At 43.4% G+C, this 17,150-nt stretch overlaps 2 protein-coding genes across 8 annotated transcripts; both read left to right on the top strand.

Annotated features, from left to right (window-relative positions):
• The first annotated feature begins 130 nt into the window (after nt 1-130).
• Nucleotides 131-8,082, top strand: sytl1 (synaptotagmin-like 1). Of its 6 annotated transcripts, none has more exons than XM_036953080.1 (15): nt 131-285; nt 799-921; nt 1,417-1,565; nt 1,646-1,757; nt 3,674-3,731; nt 3,868-3,901; nt 4,024-4,079; nt 4,297-4,371; nt 5,884-6,050; nt 6,173-6,275; nt 6,434-6,595; nt 6,782-6,860; nt 6,972-7,071; nt 7,232-7,437; nt 7,507-8,082. In XM_036953080.1, coding segments are annotated over exons 1-15 (1,569 nt in total). In that variant the 5' UTR covers nt 131-283; the 3' UTR covers nt 7,650-8,082. The 6 variants fall into 6 exon arrangements, with proteins under 6 accessions (XP_036808975.1, XP_036808972.1, XP_036808974.1 ...); XM_036953077.1 differs by having other exon boundaries at nt 4,297-4,398; XM_036953079.1 differs by having other exon boundaries at nt 133-285; nt 479-921; nt 4,297-4,398.
• A 1,375-nt stretch (nt 8,083-9,457) lies between these two features.
• zgc:110239 (C1 family peptidase) lies at nt 9,458-17,002 on the top strand. Of its 2 annotated transcripts, none has more exons than XM_021572417.2 (11): nt 9,458-9,618; nt 10,792-10,851; nt 11,037-11,129; nt 11,659-11,831; nt 11,908-12,169; nt 12,259-12,454; nt 12,596-12,789; nt 13,006-13,097; nt 15,884-16,045; nt 16,223-16,412; nt 16,715-17,002. In XM_021572417.2, the coding sequence occupies exons 1-11, from the start codon at nt 9,573-9,575 to the stop codon at nt 16,900-16,902; spliced, it is 1,656 nt and encodes a 551-aa protein (XP_021428092.1). In that variant the 5' UTR covers nt 9,458-9,572; the 3' UTR covers nt 16,903-17,002. The 2 variants fall into 2 exon arrangements, with proteins under 2 accessions (XP_021428092.1, XP_036808971.1); XM_036953076.1 differs by lacking the exon at nt 9,458-9,618 and adding an exon at nt 10,365-10,447.
• The last annotated feature ends 148 nt before the right edge of the window (nt 17,003-17,150 follow it).

The following is a 17,150-nucleotide window of genomic DNA, read 5'->3' as shown; positions in this document are numbered from 1 at the left end:
ATACGAGTAAGCATATGTATAGGCTACGTGTCTACAACATCCCATTATATAAATGTGTTGTAAACTTCGTATAACACTCTAATAGCCTACAGGTTTATTTGATGTTATTTATTTTTTAGCTCCAGTTCGTGTTTTGCATCCTGCCTGAAAGAGAAGGCGTGTTCGCGTTTATTCAGCAGTCTACCGTGTCGCGTCAACCTCGCCAAGTTCCACCACACCGCTTGGACTTTTCAGACACCAACCTTCTCCTGGAGAAAATATCCACCAACACTGGACATCATTGATGTAAGTATGAACTGTTATTTGTATTTTTTCCCCAGCGTGTTTGGAAACTTTTTACCAGTTTAATTCCAGTTTAAGAGCAAGTTGGGACAGGTAGCCTTCTCTTGCGCTGTTTGTTTTATGTGTATTCTGCATGTTTGCTTTTAGAAGGTGTGTACCGAGGTCACAGGTGCCTAACATACTTTTTACTAACAAGTTAAAACAGGCGGTTGGGGAAGTGTTGTACTGTGGAAAGCTCGCGCTCCGCGGATGTTGCGCTTTGTATCCTGATTGCAAAACAAACCTAAAAAAACACACGGAAGCTCTGAGCGCATGCACTAATCGCCAAGGTGAGACCACCGTTTACATGTTGTCAGACCATACAGTACAAACACACTATAGAGATTCTACAATAGCCTCATTTTAGGAGGAAGTGCCAACTGATAAACGTAGTAAACCGATCCCTGAGTCCGGCATTCTGTCATACTAGTAGTACTGTATTTTACAATGTAATCTCCCTCGCTCTCTCGCTCTCAGGGTGATGGAGGGAGAAGGGGAGTTGTTGGACCTGAGTCACCTGTCAGAGGCAGAGCAGTCTTCCATCTTGGAAGTGTTGCTAAGGGACTCTGAGCTGCGTTCCCGTGATGATGGTCGTTTAAGGTCAGAGGTGATTATTATTTAACCCAGTGTGGGTGTAAGCTTTTTATTTTGCCCAGCACTTGATTCATTGTTTTATTTGACATTTTAGTCATTTATCAGACCCATTTGTCTAAGATGACTCAGTCAGTGCATTCAACTAAGTTTGGTTGTGAAAACAACCACATCTGACTGTCATTGCAAGTAACTCTCATTAATAAGCTGTATTATAAATTATATTATAATAAACTGGGTGGTTCGAGCCCTGAATGCTGTTTGGCTGACAGCTGTGGTGTTTCAGACCATATACCACGGGTATGACAAAACAATTATTTTTTACTGCTCTAATTATGTTGGTAACCAGTTTATAATAGCAATAACCACCGCTAAGGGATTTATCCAGGCTCTTCGCGGTGCGTCTTGACTGAGAACAGCCCTTAGCCGTGGTATATTGACCATATACCACACCCCCTTGGGCCTTATTGCTTAAATATAGTGAACATGATGTTTAACCCTCAGGGCCCTGCAGCAGAAAGAGGCAGACCCAGTGCGTTTGAGGTCATTGTCGGGGGCGTGGTTTAATGAGGAGAGAAGCAAACGCCACCGAGACACGAAGAACGGCGTTGACATCGTACAGGCCTCTATACGACGCAGGAAGCCAAGAACAGGTCAGACTACACACACACACACCAATAATAACCAAGAAGCAGGACATCTGGTATAGATTGATTAATTTATTGATTGACAGATTTGCCTCTGAGTGGGGTGTTTAACGGGCAGACAGAAGCTGCTCCTCCCACTAACAACAAAGACCCAACTTGTCAGATAAATGACAAGAAAGACGAGGATGACAAGAGAAGGTAAAGGCATTTATAATAAAGAGGGGTTGGATTGTGCTGTTATATGTACAGTTGAAGTTTACATACACTTAGGTTGGAGTCATTAAAACTCGTTTTTCAACCACTCCACACATTTCTTGTTAACAAACTATAGTTTTGGCAAGTCGGTTAGGACATCTACTTTGTGCATGACACAAGTCATTTTTCCAACAATTGTTTACAGACAGATTATTTCACTTATAATTCATTGTATCACAATTCCAGTGGATCAGAAGTTTACATGCACTAAATTGACAGTGCCTTTAAACAGCTTGGAAAATTCCAGAAAATTATGCTTCTTTATAGGCTAATTGACATAATTTGAGTCAATTGGAGGTGTACCATCAAACTCAGTGCCTCTTTGCTTGACATCATGGGAAAATCAAAATAATTCCGCCAAAACCTCAGAAAAAACATTGTAGACCTCCACAAGTCTGGTTCATCCTTGGGAGCAATTTCCAAATGCGTGAAGGTACCACGTTCATCTGTACAAACAATAGTACGCAAGTATAAACACCATGGGACCACGCAGCTGTCATACCGTTCAGGAAGGAGACGCGTTCTGTCTCCTAGAGATGAACATACTTTAGTGCAAAAAGTGCAAATCAATCCCAGAACAACAGCAAAGGATCTTGTGAAGATGCTGGAGGAAACAGGTATAACATTATCTATATCCACAGTAAAACGAGTCCTATATAATGACATGAAAGGCCGCTCAGAAACAAAGAAGCCACTGCCATAAAAAAGCCAGACTACGATTTGCAACTGCACATGGGGACAAAGATCGTACTTTTTTGAGAAATGTCCTCTGGTCTGATGAAACAAAAATAGAACTGTTTGGCCATAATGACCATCGTTATGTTTGGAGGAAAAGGGGGAGGCTTGCAAGCCGAAGAACATCCCAACCGTGAAACACAGGAGTGGCAGCATCATGTTGTGGGGGTGCTTTGCTGCAGGAGGGACTGGTGCACTTCACAAAATAGATGGCTTCATGAGGAAGAAAAATTATATGGATATAATGAAGCATCTCAAGACATCAGTCAGGAAGTTAAAGCTTGGTCGCAAATGGGTCTTCCAAATGCACAATGACCCCAAGCATACTTCCAAAGTTGTGGCAAAATGGCTTAAGGACAACAAAGTCAAGGTATTGGAGTGGCCATCGCAACACCCTGACCTCAATCCCATAGAAAAAGCGTTTGAAAGCAAGGAGGCCTACAAACCTGACTCAGTTACACCAGCTCTGTCAGGAGCAATGGGCCAAAATTCACCCAAAATATTGTGGGAAGCTTGTGGAAGGCTACCCGAAACGTTTTACCCAAGTTAAACATTTTAAATGCAATGCTACCAAATACAAATTGAGTGTATGTAAACTTCTGACCCACTGGGAATGTGATGAAAGAAAAAAAACTGAAAGAAATAATTCTCTCTACTATTATTCTGGATTAAATGTCAGGAATTGTGAAAAACTGAGTTTAAATGTATTTGGCTCAGGTGTATGTTAACTTCCGACTTCAACTGTATGTTTGTGTGTTTTCACACATCCACCCCAATTCTGATGTATTCAAATATGTGATACATACAGTATCTGATCTTTTCCCCAATGTGTAAACAGCAAAAAGCATGTGGAATCTGATCTTTTGAGTTCTGAGTCATACCACATCCAGTACCATGACAACCATCCAACATTTTCAAGAAACAGGAGCATTGCATCTGCTATTTGAGAGGCTACATCAGTGTGAATGTGCAAATCTGATATGATTCACATGTAGAACTGAGTGTGGACATTCAAACAAAAATGTCAGATATGTAAAGATAATGCTTAAAGAAGTGCATGTATGGTTGAAGAAGTACTTGTATGTACAGTTTTAATGTATGTCGTTTTAGTTTTAAAATTTCAGTTACAGGAGTCAAAATCGTCTCACACCTACACCCAGAACCAGGAGTCCAAACACACAGGTTAGTCGTGTGTGTGTGTGTGTGTGTGTGAGTGTGTGTGTGTGTGTGTGTGTGTGTGTGTGTGTGTGTGTAGGAGGAGGAGGATTGTCTGTCTAGTTGTGGAGAGGTAATCTCTCTCCTCTCTCTTCCCTTCCAGAGTCTCCAGGACAGCAACAGCATCTCATCTTCAGGTACACATTCCTCCCTGTCTCTCTCTTCACCCTCTCCCCCCGTTCATTTCTCTCGCCCTCCTCCACCGCACTCTCCCTCTCTCATTCTGTCTGATTAATGTGTTTTTGTCTGCGCCTTCCAGACTATTACAGCAGGAGGAATGTACACATGGAGGAGACAGGGGAGGGAACACTGCAGGTACAGTCTACAGACACTCACTCCTTGTTTGGGGATAACGTTTTATCCTACTATTGCCTCTTTCTGTTCTAGAAACATGCTGTGTGTGTGTGTGTGTGTGTGTGTGTGTGTGTGTGTGTGTGTGTGTGTGTGTGTGTGTGTGTGTGTGTGTGTGTGTGTGTGTGTGTGTGTGTGTGTGTGTGTGTGTGTGTGTGTGTGTGTGTGTGTGTGTGTGTAGGACTCGGAGGACACAAACTCGGTGTCCAGTGGTGTGACAGATGCTGATCCGACACCTCTAAGGCCTGGGAGTTCAGTAAGCAGTCTACAGTCTAACTACACAGTGAGCCACATACATACATACATACATACATACATACAGTTGAAGTCGGACTTTTACATACACTTTAGCCAAATACATTTAAACTCAGTTTTTCACAATTCCTAACATTTAATCCTTGTAAAAATTCCCTGTCTTAGGTCAGTTAGGATCACCACTTTATTTTAAGAAATAATGTGAAATGTCAGAATAATAGTAGAGAGAATGATTTATTTAAGCTTTTATTTCTTTCATCACATTCTCAGTGGGTCAGAAGTTTACATACACTCAATTATTATTTGGTAGCATTGCCTTTAAATTGTTTGACTTGGGTCAAGCGTTTCGGGTAGCCTTCCACAAGCTTCCCACAATAAGTTGGGTGAATTTTGGCCCATTCCTCCTGACAGAGCTGGTGTAACTGAGTCAGGTTTGTAGGCCTCCTTGCTCGCAAACGCTTTTTCAGTTCTGCCCACAAATGTTCTATGGGATTGAGGTCAGGGCGTTGCGATGGCCACTCCAATACCTTGACTTTGTTGCCCTTAAGCCATTTTTTCACAACTTTGGAAGGATGCTTGGGGTCATTGTTCATTTGGAAGACCCATTTGCGACCAAGCTTTAACTTCCTGACCGATGTCTTGAGATGTTGCTTCATTATATCCATATAATTTTTCTTCCTCATGAAGCCATCTATTTTGTGAAGTGCACCAGTCGCTCCTGCAGCAAAGCACCCACACAACATGATGCTGCCACTCCCGTAATTTACGGTTGGGATGGTGTTCTTCGGCTTGCAAGCCTCCCCCTTTTTCCTCTAAACATAACGATGGTCATTATGGCTAAACAGTTCTGTTTTTGTTTCATCAGACCAGAGGACATTTCTCCAAAAAGTACAATATTTATCCCCATGTGCAGTTGCAAACTGTAGTATGTATTTTTTATGGAGGTTTTGGAGCAGTGGCTTCTTCCTTGCTGAGCGGCCTTTCAGGTTATGTCGATATAGGACTCGTTTTACTGTGGATATAGATACTTTTGTACCTGTTTCCTCCAGCATCTTCACAAGATCCTTTGCTGTTGTTCTGGGATTGATTTGCACTTTTCGCACTAAATTACGTTAATCTCTTGCCAAATCTATAGGTTGTTAACAAGACATTTGTGGAGTGGTTGAAAAACTAGTTTTAAAGACTCCAACCTAAGTGTAACGGGTGTGAAACGGCTAGCTAGTCAGCGGTGGTGCGCGCTAAATAGCGTTTCAATCGGTGACTTCACTTGCTCTGAGACCTTGAAGTAGTGGTTCCACTTGCACTGCAAGGGCCGAGGCTTTTGTGGAGCGATGGGTAACGATGCTTCGTGGGTGACTGTTGTTGATGTGTGCAGAGGGTCCCTGGTTCTAGCCCGGGTATGGGCGAGGGGACGGTCTAAAGTTGTACTGTTACATAAGTGTATGTCAACTTCTAACTTCAACTGTACATGCATACATACAAAACACGTGTGTGTGTGTGTGTGTGTATGTAGTTGAGTGGCAGTATGATGAGTCTGTTCAGTTCGGGGGAGTTCGGAGCAGTGGAGGTGAAAGGGCGTGTCCTATTCTCATTGGACTATGACACTCAGAGGGAGGAGCTGCAGATCAGAGTGTGTCGCTGTGAAGACCTGGCCGCCGCACGCAAGAACCACTCCGACCCGTAAGTAAACTAGGGTTGCTGTTTCGAGGATGCTTACAGGCATCATTAATGTGAACTATCCCTTTGTGAAGCACTTGTTTTGTGTTAAGAAGTGTGTGTGTGTGCGTGTGCGTGTGTTGTAGGTATGTGAAGGCATATCTCCTGCCTGATAAGTCATCTCACAGTAAGAAGAAAACATCAGTGAAGAAAAAGACTCTCAGCCCAGTCTTTGACCAGACACTGAAAGTGAGAGCACACACTCTTTCTCGATTCCTTTCCCTCAGCATCTGTCTTGTTTGTTACCTCTCTGTCTACTTGCCGGTCTGTCTTCTGTCTGTCTTGTCTGATGTACATGTGAATGTATGAACCACTTGCGTCTCTCAGTATAATTGTGTTGGTTTCAGTATAAAATCAGTGTGTCAGAGGTGCGTGGCAGAACTCTGAACCTGTCTGTGTGGCACGCTGCCCCACTGGGCAGAAACCTGTTCCTAGGAGAGGTGGAGCTTGAGCTGGCTCACTGGGACTGGAAACATACATGCTCTGACTGGTACCAGCTACAGCCACGGGTAAGAGCTGGTATACACACACACACACCACAGCATGCAGTAAGTCTTAAATTGTATGTGGTCTTAACTGGCCAGGAGAAGAGAAGGTGCTGAGAATTTCAACGATCTCTTATATAACCCTTCTAACCTTAATCTCTCTTCTCTTCAATCTCCCACTCTCCTCTTTTTCTGTTCTCTCTCTCTCAGGTCCAGTGTAGTCCAGAGTCTATCAGTAGTCGAGGAAACATCCTGCTCTCTATCAAGTTCATCCCAGCAGGGTCCGAGGGTAAACTGAGCTCATTATGCTCGTCACACACACCCAGCACTTTCTCTCCTTCTCTCTCTCATACTCACTCACTCTCTCTGTCTGAACTTACTCTGAACGTATTCTGTGTAGGTGGAGGTCTACCTCTAACAGGGGAGCTACACATCTGGCTGCGGGAAGCGCAGGGTCTTCTCTCCACCAAAGGGGGTGTTGTTGACTCCTTCATCAAGAGGTGGGTTAGAGCTCAGAGGTCAGGAGTTGAAAGAAAACCCGTTCTCAAGGTCTGGATTTGTGGAACGGGGGTCTAGAGTTAGTGGGATAAGACTGTGTTTACAGTATAGTGGAACGTGTATAATAACTGTTCTTTAACACTACTTTGACTTTAATCCAAGTTACGTGCTGCCGGACACCAGCCGGTCGAGCGGTCAGAAGACACGCGTGGTTAAGCGGTCGGTCAGTCCGACCTACAACCACACCATGGTGTATGACGGGTTCCAGCCTGCTGACCTGAGAGAGGCCTGTGCCGAGCTGACTGTCTGGCACCGTGAAGGGTTAAAAACACACCTGCTGGGAGGGGTCCGACTCAGCCGTGGGACAGGTGAGATACACACAGATAGATACGCACTGTGTATGCACAGATGACATTGTAATAAGGTGTGTGTTACAGGTCTGAGCTACGGAGTGGCAGTGGGTTGGATGGATTCAACAGAGGAAGAAGCATCTATTTGGAATTCCATGATCCTGAACCCCAACCACTGGATGGATACTACACTACCTATCAGAACTAACCTGGCTGATCGCCCAGAATAACACACACACACTACACTTCCCACTAGAATCTGTACATATAAAAGGTAGTGCTGCTGGTAGTATGTGTTGGGTTTTGTTGCCTACAGTAGGATACGTATGGGTATACTTTTAGCCTACCTGTAGGGCTAGTTTTAGAGACCCAGATCAATCAAATACATTTCAGTTAGGGCAGTGTAGGGCTATTGTTTTAAATTAGGATAGGGTCAGCTATACTTCCTCAAGCCTAGCTAGTGGTTTATAAATGCCCAAACGATCAGGGTTGAATTCCACAATAATAAGGAACTAAAAAGAGGAAACTAGGGGGAGGAAATGCATATGACAGTGTGGTAGTTAACAAAGACATTAATTAATCATGTTATGTTAAAACTACTGTATAAAATGTGTAATCTAAAAACTTGTGTCATACATATGTCAAGTAAACAATTTAAGAGTATTTGAGCTGCACTTAATTTAGCTTGGAGTTGGTACTTTATGGACTATTCCACAGTATGAGTCATAATAGCGATAACCTAGCTGTCAAACAAGGAAATGGTTCCAATCGTTTTTCCACCATTTATTTTTCCCATAGGGGATTTTAGAAACACTTAAAATAATGGCTGTGTTTCGTGTAGATCTACCCTGGCGTAATGTTTTGATAACCGTCTAAATCTCTTTCGGACAAGGTGACTTTTATCAATATATTTTCTTGAATTTACCACCCAAAATGAAATGATAATTAGTTGCTAATGTGGGTATCACAAAGAACTACAAATGTCATGATGATCTGGACGAGACTGCCGAATCGAGGCAATGATAAGAATCTAAGGGATTAACTATCTAATGTTAGCTAAATGTAGTAATGACTAAATTGACATATTCTGTGAACTGTCTTGTGCACGTTTTTAATGACACAATACCTGTTAGCAAAGGTGTCAGCTAGGGATAAAATGCAGGAGCTTGTAGGGATTTGTAATCTACATTCTCGTATCTGAGTGGAATATATTGACAAGTCAATTTGGCCAGGAGAGATTTACATGGTTATCAAAACGTCACGCCACGGTAAACCTACATGAAACTCAGCCCTTATTTTAAGTGTCTCTAAAATCCCCTATGGAAAAAATGAATGGTGGAAATATGATTGAAACCAATTCCCGGTTTGAGTTTTGTGGGTATTCTGACACCTCCACCGTTTAGACGACTTCAAGCCCAACTCAGGTATTTGACTAATATGTTATGACGCAGTTCTGGTTCTCTGTTGTGAAGTTAAATTTACTGTACGAATCAACCTTTATGAATGTTTCTGTGTAATAATGTTATTGTACATTATCAATTAAATTTCAATACCTCGATTAAACTACAGTTTTGTAATCTCGTGGACAGAGTACACTACTCATTTGTTATCTGACTCAATTAGGCACAATTTTAGTTATGTATTTCCGAAATCGTATCCTTGTCACATATAATCACTGACATTAAGAACATGGATCTACATAGTGTCGCAGGTTCGCAATTGTATTTGTCGTTTTATGAGGCAAAGGCATTCTGCCACACTGCGGAATACAGCCATAGAAGACCAGGGGCATGTTATCAAATGCGATAAAAGCTCTGACAGTAAATGCACATGATTATGTCATTTTCTCTCTGACAGACTCTAAAGATGCCGAATAATGCCAAAATATCTGTAGAAATCCACAATAAATACCAAAAATCCTCATATGACCGAAATCACATGACTTGCCCAAATCACCCACCCTTGTCCTGTGATTGGAGGGCTTCTATCAGGACATCCATCTGATTGGCCAACATAGATACCAATCATTAACAGCATGGGCTTAAATTCAATAAATGTTGTATCACTCAAGTCGTTGCAGAACGCAATACGATATGTTTATGTCTTTCTGACTGATCTCATATACGCGCAGAACAACCTACGAAAAATAAGCTATGAGGGACTGGTACATTGTAACTGTGCTATTGTGGAGCGTAGTAGGTAAGATCTCGATGTTTTTGTTAAGACAGTTAATTAAAAGTTGATAGATTCTGATCGTTTTGTTTGTTTTGCGTATTCGATGAGTCCTCTACTCAACCAAATGTAGGCCTACTATACAATTATTTATAATGTTATTGTATGAACTGAATTGTTTTGGATAAAATGCTAATTGGGAACATAACTGTTGACGCGCCTGTACAGATCTCGTGACACCGGGGCGACCTGGCCGCACTGCTAAAACTCCCAGTCAAATCCGCACTGCTAAAACTCCCAGTCAAATATCTTGGAATGAACGAGGTCACAGAAGTTACTATAATTTGAAAAGACCCTGCATGTTGCACTGGTAAACAAATGTTGATTCTGATTCACGGGTAGGATACTGCTCTGTTGTAGCTGACTAAACTCCAATCCATGGTGAATGAACCCAGACTGGAGTTTAGTCGGCTAGCTCTATGTAGCCTAAGTAGTCTACTGTCAAACTGATTTAAGTACAACATCGTGATAAACATGTGTTATTTTTTTAGAGTCACTGTAAACTGGCATAAAATGAACACTATCTCTAAACTGGATTCGTGTGTCCCGAGTGGCGCAGCGGTCTAAGGCACTGCATCTCGGTGCAAGAGGCGTCACTGCAATCCCTTTTTCGATTCCAGGCTTTATCACATCCGGCCGTGATTGGGAGTCGCACAGGGCGGCGCTTAGCATTGGCCGGGGTAGGCGGTCATTGTAAATAAGAATTTGTTCTTAATTAACGGACTTGCCTAGTTAAGTGTGTGTGTGTGTCTGATCTGTGGGCCTCGACTGTTGACTCGCGTTGCTTCTGACTAGAGTAGGTAACACATTTGTTATTTTTCAACAATAGTGAGTGAGAAAAGCAAAGCTCATGTCTGTCAGTCTGCCCAGTCTGATAAGTCCTCAAAGGTCATCCAGCCAACCACACCACCAGCGTGAGACTTTGGCACGTGGCGGCCACAAGCCTGTTATCATATGTGGTGTTTACTTTGTAATCCTGCAACAAACACAAACTCCACTCCACATCTGTAACCCACTTTCTTCTCTTAGGTCACAGCGGAGGGGTAATGTTAGCAGTAATAGTATGAGACGGGTTAAGGGTAGACTCTGGAATATGACCTCTTCGTACACCTCTGGCATTGACATGCTCTTTCTCCACAGCCACAGAGGGAAAAGCTCTCCCTTCAGTCCCAGACTTTGGGAAGGCATACCATGTCAAAGGTGAGTGAGACCTATTGTTATTGAACTGAATGGTCACTTAATGTATGGTAATAATATATATCCTGTACTTTTGCATGACTTGTCAGTAACTACAAGATTACACCATTTACATTTTAATAATTTAACAGACACTCTTATCCAGAGTGACTTACTGTTAGTTAGTTTATTAATTACATTTGTATCAGGTGTGATCTCCCTGCCCTATGCTGAGATAAAGGAACCATTCGAGGCCTGGTTCGACCTGAAGGGGAGGACCAGCCGTATTGACTATTACCACGGTAACTATTTACACACTAGCTGTACAATAGTCAAGCAATATGGCTCCGTGTTCTCTCAGGCAAGCTGGAATATCCACCTTATTGCTTATGTCAATAAAATCCTAGCAGATTTTTAGAAGTTGTTCTTGGGTGGACAGGACCTGTGGGTTTTTTTTTTTGGTCTCAAATGACATCCTTTTGAGGAGTCCCCTGTGCTGCAGCTTTGATCAGAAGTAGTGCATGTTAGCAGCAGGGTTGTAGTGGATGTCATTTGAGATGCCCTGTCAGTGAATCACGTGTGGAACAGAGGCCTTTCTACTGAGTCAAGGTCAATAGACTGAAACCTCAGCACTTCTAGACAGCGAAACTTGTCAACTAAGCAGTGAACTACAGCTTCTTTTAAATCACGCTATAAAATCCTGGAGATGAGGGTCACTAAGACCAGGGATCTCTAACTCTATTCTAGGTTGTGCAGACTTTTGTTAGTTCAGCACTAACACGCAGTCAACTTCAGTTCTTATTTTCTGTGTGTTGTCATGGTGACCTGTAGGCCAGGTGTCGACGTACCAGATGGGGATGGAGCTTCCTTGGGGATCATCCTATAAGATCACTCCTGAGACCACAGAGGTGGAGCTAAACATTATGAAGTGTTTCCAGGTCAATGGCACAAAAGAAGAGCCAGTCGCACCTCAAGGATCCCTACCTGACCTCCAGGGGTTCATGGTGTGTGTGGTTGAGTTTCTCAAATAATACAGGTAGTTTTGAAAAGTTATTTGTAATAAGTGGTCTTTGTGTGTAGTTCCTCAGGATGGAGTACTATGGAGGTGTGCTCTGTGAGGTCTGGCAGAATGTGACAGTAGTCGGACACAAGAAGAATACCTACACACTCTGGGTGACACGCCCTGAAGGAGGGGTTATGGGAGGAGCTGAGCTGACCACTCCCCTACACTACGAGATGATGGGCTACAACACCCTGCTGGGGTCCCATTATGATAAATATCTGGTCGACTACAAGGAGTTCAGCTCAAAGTTTGACCCCAAAGTCTTTGCCCTGCCTGATGGTTCGCATGCGCAAACACACAGCTCTCAAGCCATGTGACAATTAACAAACAATCTTAATCACTTTCTTGTCGGTCACATCTTTCTTCAGGGATGAGCTGTGGTTCATTTCCTGGTCCGGGTGTGGAGCACCACCTGCTGGCCAATCCGATGAAAGATCTGATTCACACTTCCTCGTTAGGCCATGCCCAGCGGTTGTTCGGCCACTTCAAGGAGCAGTTTGGGCGTCATTATGGTGACGAGAGAGAGCATGAGAAGAGAGAGCACGCATTCGTTCACAACCTCCGGTGAGGGTGCTGGGGAAAGCGGGAGAGGGCAAGAGAAACAAATGAAGGCTTGAAAGTTTTAGATGAATATAATTTGGTGGTTACAAATTCTGTTTTCCTCTATTCCCCTCTCGCTCTTCCCTCCATTATTCCCTCTCCCAGGTATGTCCACTCTATGAACCGTGCTGGCCTGTCGTTCTCCCTGGCGGTCAACTCTCTGTCTGACCTCTCCATGTCGGAGCTGTCTGCTATGAGGGGCAGAAATGGAGGGAAGAGGCCCAACAACGGCTTGCCGTTCCCCATGCACCTATACACTGGAGTACAGGTCCCTGATCAGCTGGACTGGAGGCTCTATGGTGTGTGGAGCAGAGAAGGCTGGTGGAGCTATAGGAGGACGAGTTCATTGTAACTGCTGGAATTAACTGAATGGCGTCAAATGTGGTTTCCATATGTTTGATACCGTTCCATTTATTCTGTTCCATAGACTTCTCAGCCCGTTCTCCTATAGTTCCACCCACCAGCTTCCATGTGCGTGTGCATGCATGTGTGACAACATTGTGTGTATTTTCTAGGTGCTGTGACTCCGGTGAAGGACCAGGCCATCTGTGGTTCATGTTGGAGCTTTGCCACCACTGGAGCAGTAGAGGGCGCTCTCTTCCTGAAAGTAATATCTCACAGTGATTTTTAGAATAACTTCAGTTGGAGTGGTGTTACAGCTGTTTATTTGAATCCCCATTAGCTTTTGCAGCAACTATTCTAACTGGGGTCCACAAACACACTGATAGATGGACAGTCACATAAATGTAAAATACAACAAAGTGTCTGCCAGGGTTTCTGTCTGGAAAAGGTGGACCATGTTAATGCATCTTAACAGAACATGCAACTCATTTAATGACGCAGCCAATAAAACGTCATTTTCAAATGTTTGCCAAAATGCAATTGTGAACAGGGCACCTGGAACACCCCCATTCTGAACAGGGCATGTGATAGCATGGGGGGGGGGGGGGAATCTAAAGATGCAATAACTAGGATGGGTTGCTAATATGACTAGGATGTTGCCTTTGGCTTCTGGACAATGAAATAGAGTTGACATGAAAACCAGGAGAGGAATGTCATAGCGGTGGGTCCAACAGGGAATTAAATGGAAAAGCATGTGCCCAAATAATATAATTACTCCTGTCTGTACAGAAATAAAATACTTCACCAGAAAGCATGACTTAGCATCAGAGGAATCAAGGATTATTAGATTCTTTAAGAAAATTGCTGTGGATTGTTTCAAATCACAAGCTCGTAGGCCTATGCCTATTGGAAGTCCACAATTTGGGTAGCACGCGTGGCAATGGGCCAAGCTGGTTGAGTTGCGGGTGTCAGTGAAAAACATCTAATGTGTGACGGTAATGTCTTGAGTATAATTTTAAATGTGACAATGGGAGGGATGTGTGGCGTAGATATAGACTAGTCTCTCCAGAATGGCTCAGCTGTATCCTGCCAAGTCTTGCTCATTGTTCACCCTTTGAGAATTTTTTTCTCCTTTTGTAATCGGGATTGTCACCAGTAGTAAATGTACTGTAAATCCTTGTCATTTGATTAGATTAATTAGTAATTTACAATGTTCTTTGCAGAGTTCAGAACCTGCTACACTGGTGAGAAACAAGTTTTAGGTTTTTCATAACCATTTAAGAGATTTGTTTCATTGAGCCCTTCTCCCTCTCCTGATAATGTTGAGGGAGCGTGCGTGCGCCTGAGCACACAGAAGTACCTGGCCATAAGATTTTATGATTAAGCACGTGACAATGATTTTGAGAAGTGAAAAACATTATTGAAATGAAACTTCAATGAGAAATGCGCATATGAAAATCATACCTGGCACACAGAATAGTAGGCTAAATTGTAAGCTTCCTCAAACTTTTTAAAAATAACATAATTGCCTCCATGTTGCCATGGTCAGATTTTGCCTATAGGCTACTTTGATGCAATGTAAGACGAACATTCAGGTGTCAAACAATTAAGTATGTTTTCAAAATGCAGCTCCAGCTCACGTAAAGTGGTGGGTGACGCACTGATAGTAGTTGCCTGCACTTGATGGTGAATGGGCTCATAAAAGCACAAGTCTTACTCCTGCAGAGAAGCTGCAGGAGAAATCTCACTCCAACTATGCTCTGTATGCTGTGCACTTGTGATAGTTGTTTGATAAGTAAAATGCACCCAGGCCAAATTAAAACCCTTTGTGTCCCATGAAATGTTGACTTTTTTTTAAAGGGAATTTTGCTGTTTGCTTGAGTAATTTGCTATGAATCCTGTGCGTCGCTGTGAATGTGTATCGGACTTTGGTTAATGGTGTCTGAGCTCAATGTTATTTGCTTGTGCAGACAATCTGGAATTTTCATCACAGTAATATAACGCATAACTACAAGCGGCGCATTTCATGTCTCGTCAACCTCAACCAGGAGAGACTATCGTGCATGTTAGTGCTGTAGAGGGCAAGGCATGCAGCTCTGTTCTGAGCCAGCTGTAGCTGGTCAAGTTGATCTGTGTTCTACACATGTTTTTCTAACACCCCTCTTCAGAACAGGTGACGTAAAGCAAGTTAGGTTTTTTTCAATAACGTCTTAGGCTGCACTGAAAGGTTATAAATTACCCAACTTAATGAATGATGGAATTGGATTTTCTACCCATAATATCAACAGTCAGCGCTGTAGCTCATCCCTAAGGAGGATGATAATTAATAGTCCTTTTATTCAAACGGTAAAATGGATGAAAATAAATGTCAACTTGTTCACAATTAGCTGTAGCTTGAACACTTTTTTTTCCCTCGTGTTTGATTATGTGGTTGAGGTGTTTTAAGATCTCTAGCTGTAATATACTTGCATGTATCACCGCCATCTCTGGTCTCCCTGCACCCCATAATCCATATCCACAGGCGTTCCTTCCTCACTGGTGTTGCCTAGCAACTCTAGAAATGTTCAAGACAGGTTTCTTATGGGCTGTCGCGCTGAGTATTCACCATTCCCTTGAACAACACGCACTCATTAGCAGTAGTAGCTGATTGCAGTTCAGGAGATTTTTAATGAGCCACGTGTGGTGGTTCATGGAGTTTGTTGAACTTACATAGAGGCCATTTAAGCTGAAGTTGGGACTTATTTGGGAGAGTTTAGGGGATGGTTGTTAGTCTTGTCAGTGGTCCTCCTTTGTACCTCTGCCAGCTCTAAGGAAATGAGCTTGTCCTCTCAGTAGGAAGTGACCGGGAGGTGCTGTGTCCTGCTGCACTGGCAGGTTCATAAACATACTACTTCCCAGGGGGCCAATCAGATTCCTCCCATCTGACCTCCTAGCAACCCACAGATGCAGCTGTGGAAGTTGCTGTGAAAAAACAGTAATTGGTCTCTTGCCCCCCCCCCCCCCCCTTCTCACCCAGTTATAATTGTCAGTTCTTCTCTTTTCTCCCTGTAGTCAGGGTCCCTCCAGGTCTTGTCCCAGCAGATGTTGGTAGATTGTAGCTGGGGCTTTGGTAATAACGGATGTGATGGAGGAGAGGAGTGGAGGGCCTACGAGTGGATCATGAAACACGGAGGCATCGCCACTACGGAGACCTATGGTTCCTACATGGGCATGGTGAGACACACACAGAGCGCTTGTCTAGAGGTAATCCACAGGGCTCTATGCTTTGCCTGCTGCTTTTCATGTCTTACACACACTTGTTTATAAACTCATATACTCTGACAAACAGGACATGTAAATCTTTACAATATACTGTACTTGAACCTAGTGTATGACTCTCTCTCCTAACAGAACGGCCTGTGCCACCTCAACACTTCTCAGCTGACAGCTCGTGTCCAGAGCTACACCAATGTGACGTCAGGTGATGCCGAGGCGCTGAAGGTGGCGTTGTTTAAACATGGCCCAGTGGCCGTCAGTATTGACGCAGGACATAGATCCTTTGTCTTCTACAGCCACGGGGTCTACTATGAACCCAAATGTGGTGAGTTATATACTATAGTGCCCTCAAACTCAACTCTGGACCTCAAGCCAGTTCCACTGCGGTTTTTCATTGTTCCCCTCTAATCAGGGACTGATTTAGACATGGGACATCATGTGGGTGCAATTAATTATGAGGTAGAACAGAACCAGCAGGCTCCAGACTTCGTAGCGTAAGAGTTGAATACGCCTGCTATAGGGTAAACATACACAGCTATTCTTCAAATCTGTCTGAGGTATTCCCCATGGCTGTTCTCATTCTCTCGCGATCACTCACGCAATCTCTTTGTTCTCCCTCACGCCTAGGAAACACAACTGACTCCCTGGACCACGCGGTGCTTGCAGTGGGTTATGGTGTCATGGAGGCGGAGCCTTACTGGCTGGTGAAGAACTCCTGGTCAACCTACTGGGGAAACGATGGGTACATACTGATGTCTATGAAGGATAACAACTGTGGTGTTACCACTGATGCTACGTATGTTACACTGGCATAGAGCGAGGGAGAAACATGAAACACACGCACAGGAGTTACCACTCCTTTTTAAATGATAGGAGGCGGTATTTGATATTGGATTAATATCAGAAGTGTGTGGTGCATGGGGTGAAGTAATATCGTTTAGGCAGTAAGATTTTTAAACATGTTTATTGCTGGTTGGCGCACGGTGCACGGTGCCTTTCCCTTTGTCTCACAAACGTGCGCACACACTGAATCATGGAATCGTGGAGTCATCTCAATAAATGT

The sequence above is a fragment of the Oncorhynchus mykiss genome, chromosome 18, assembly GCF_013265735.2.
Source record: "Oncorhynchus mykiss isolate Arlee chromosome 18, USDA_OmykA_1.1, whole genome shotgun sequence".
Taxonomy (NCBI): Eukaryota; Metazoa; Chordata; class Actinopteri; order Salmoniformes; family Salmonidae; genus Oncorhynchus; species Oncorhynchus mykiss.
The sequence above is the reverse complement of the archived record's forward strand: the minus strand, read 5'-3'. Positions and strand labels throughout refer to the sequence as shown.

Excerpts from the sequence above, each read along its gene's own strand:
- sytl1 (XM_036953077.1), top strand. Across the intron at positions 4,080-4,296 it reads CAGGGGAGGGAACACTGCAG|GACTCGGAGGACACAAACTC; the intron begins GTACAGTCTACA and ends GTGTGTGTGTAG. Across the intron at positions 6,861-6,971 it reads CATCCCAGCAGGGTCCGAGG|GTGGAGGTCTACCTCTAACA; the intron begins GTAAACTGAGCT and ends TATTCTGTGTAG.
- zgc:110239 (XM_021572417.2), top strand. The coding sequence starts at position 9,573 with ATGAGGGACTGGTACATTGTAACTGTGCTATTGTGGAGCGTAGTAG. Across the intron at positions 11,832-11,907 it reads CTGACCTCCAGGGGTTCATG|TTCCTCAGGATGGAGTACTA; the intron begins GTGTGTGTGGTT and ends CTTTGTGTGTAG. Across the intron at positions 13,098-15,883 it reads AGGGCGCTCTCTTCCTGAAA|TCAGGGTCCCTCCAGGTCTT; the intron begins GTAATATCTCAC and ends TTCTCCCTGTAG.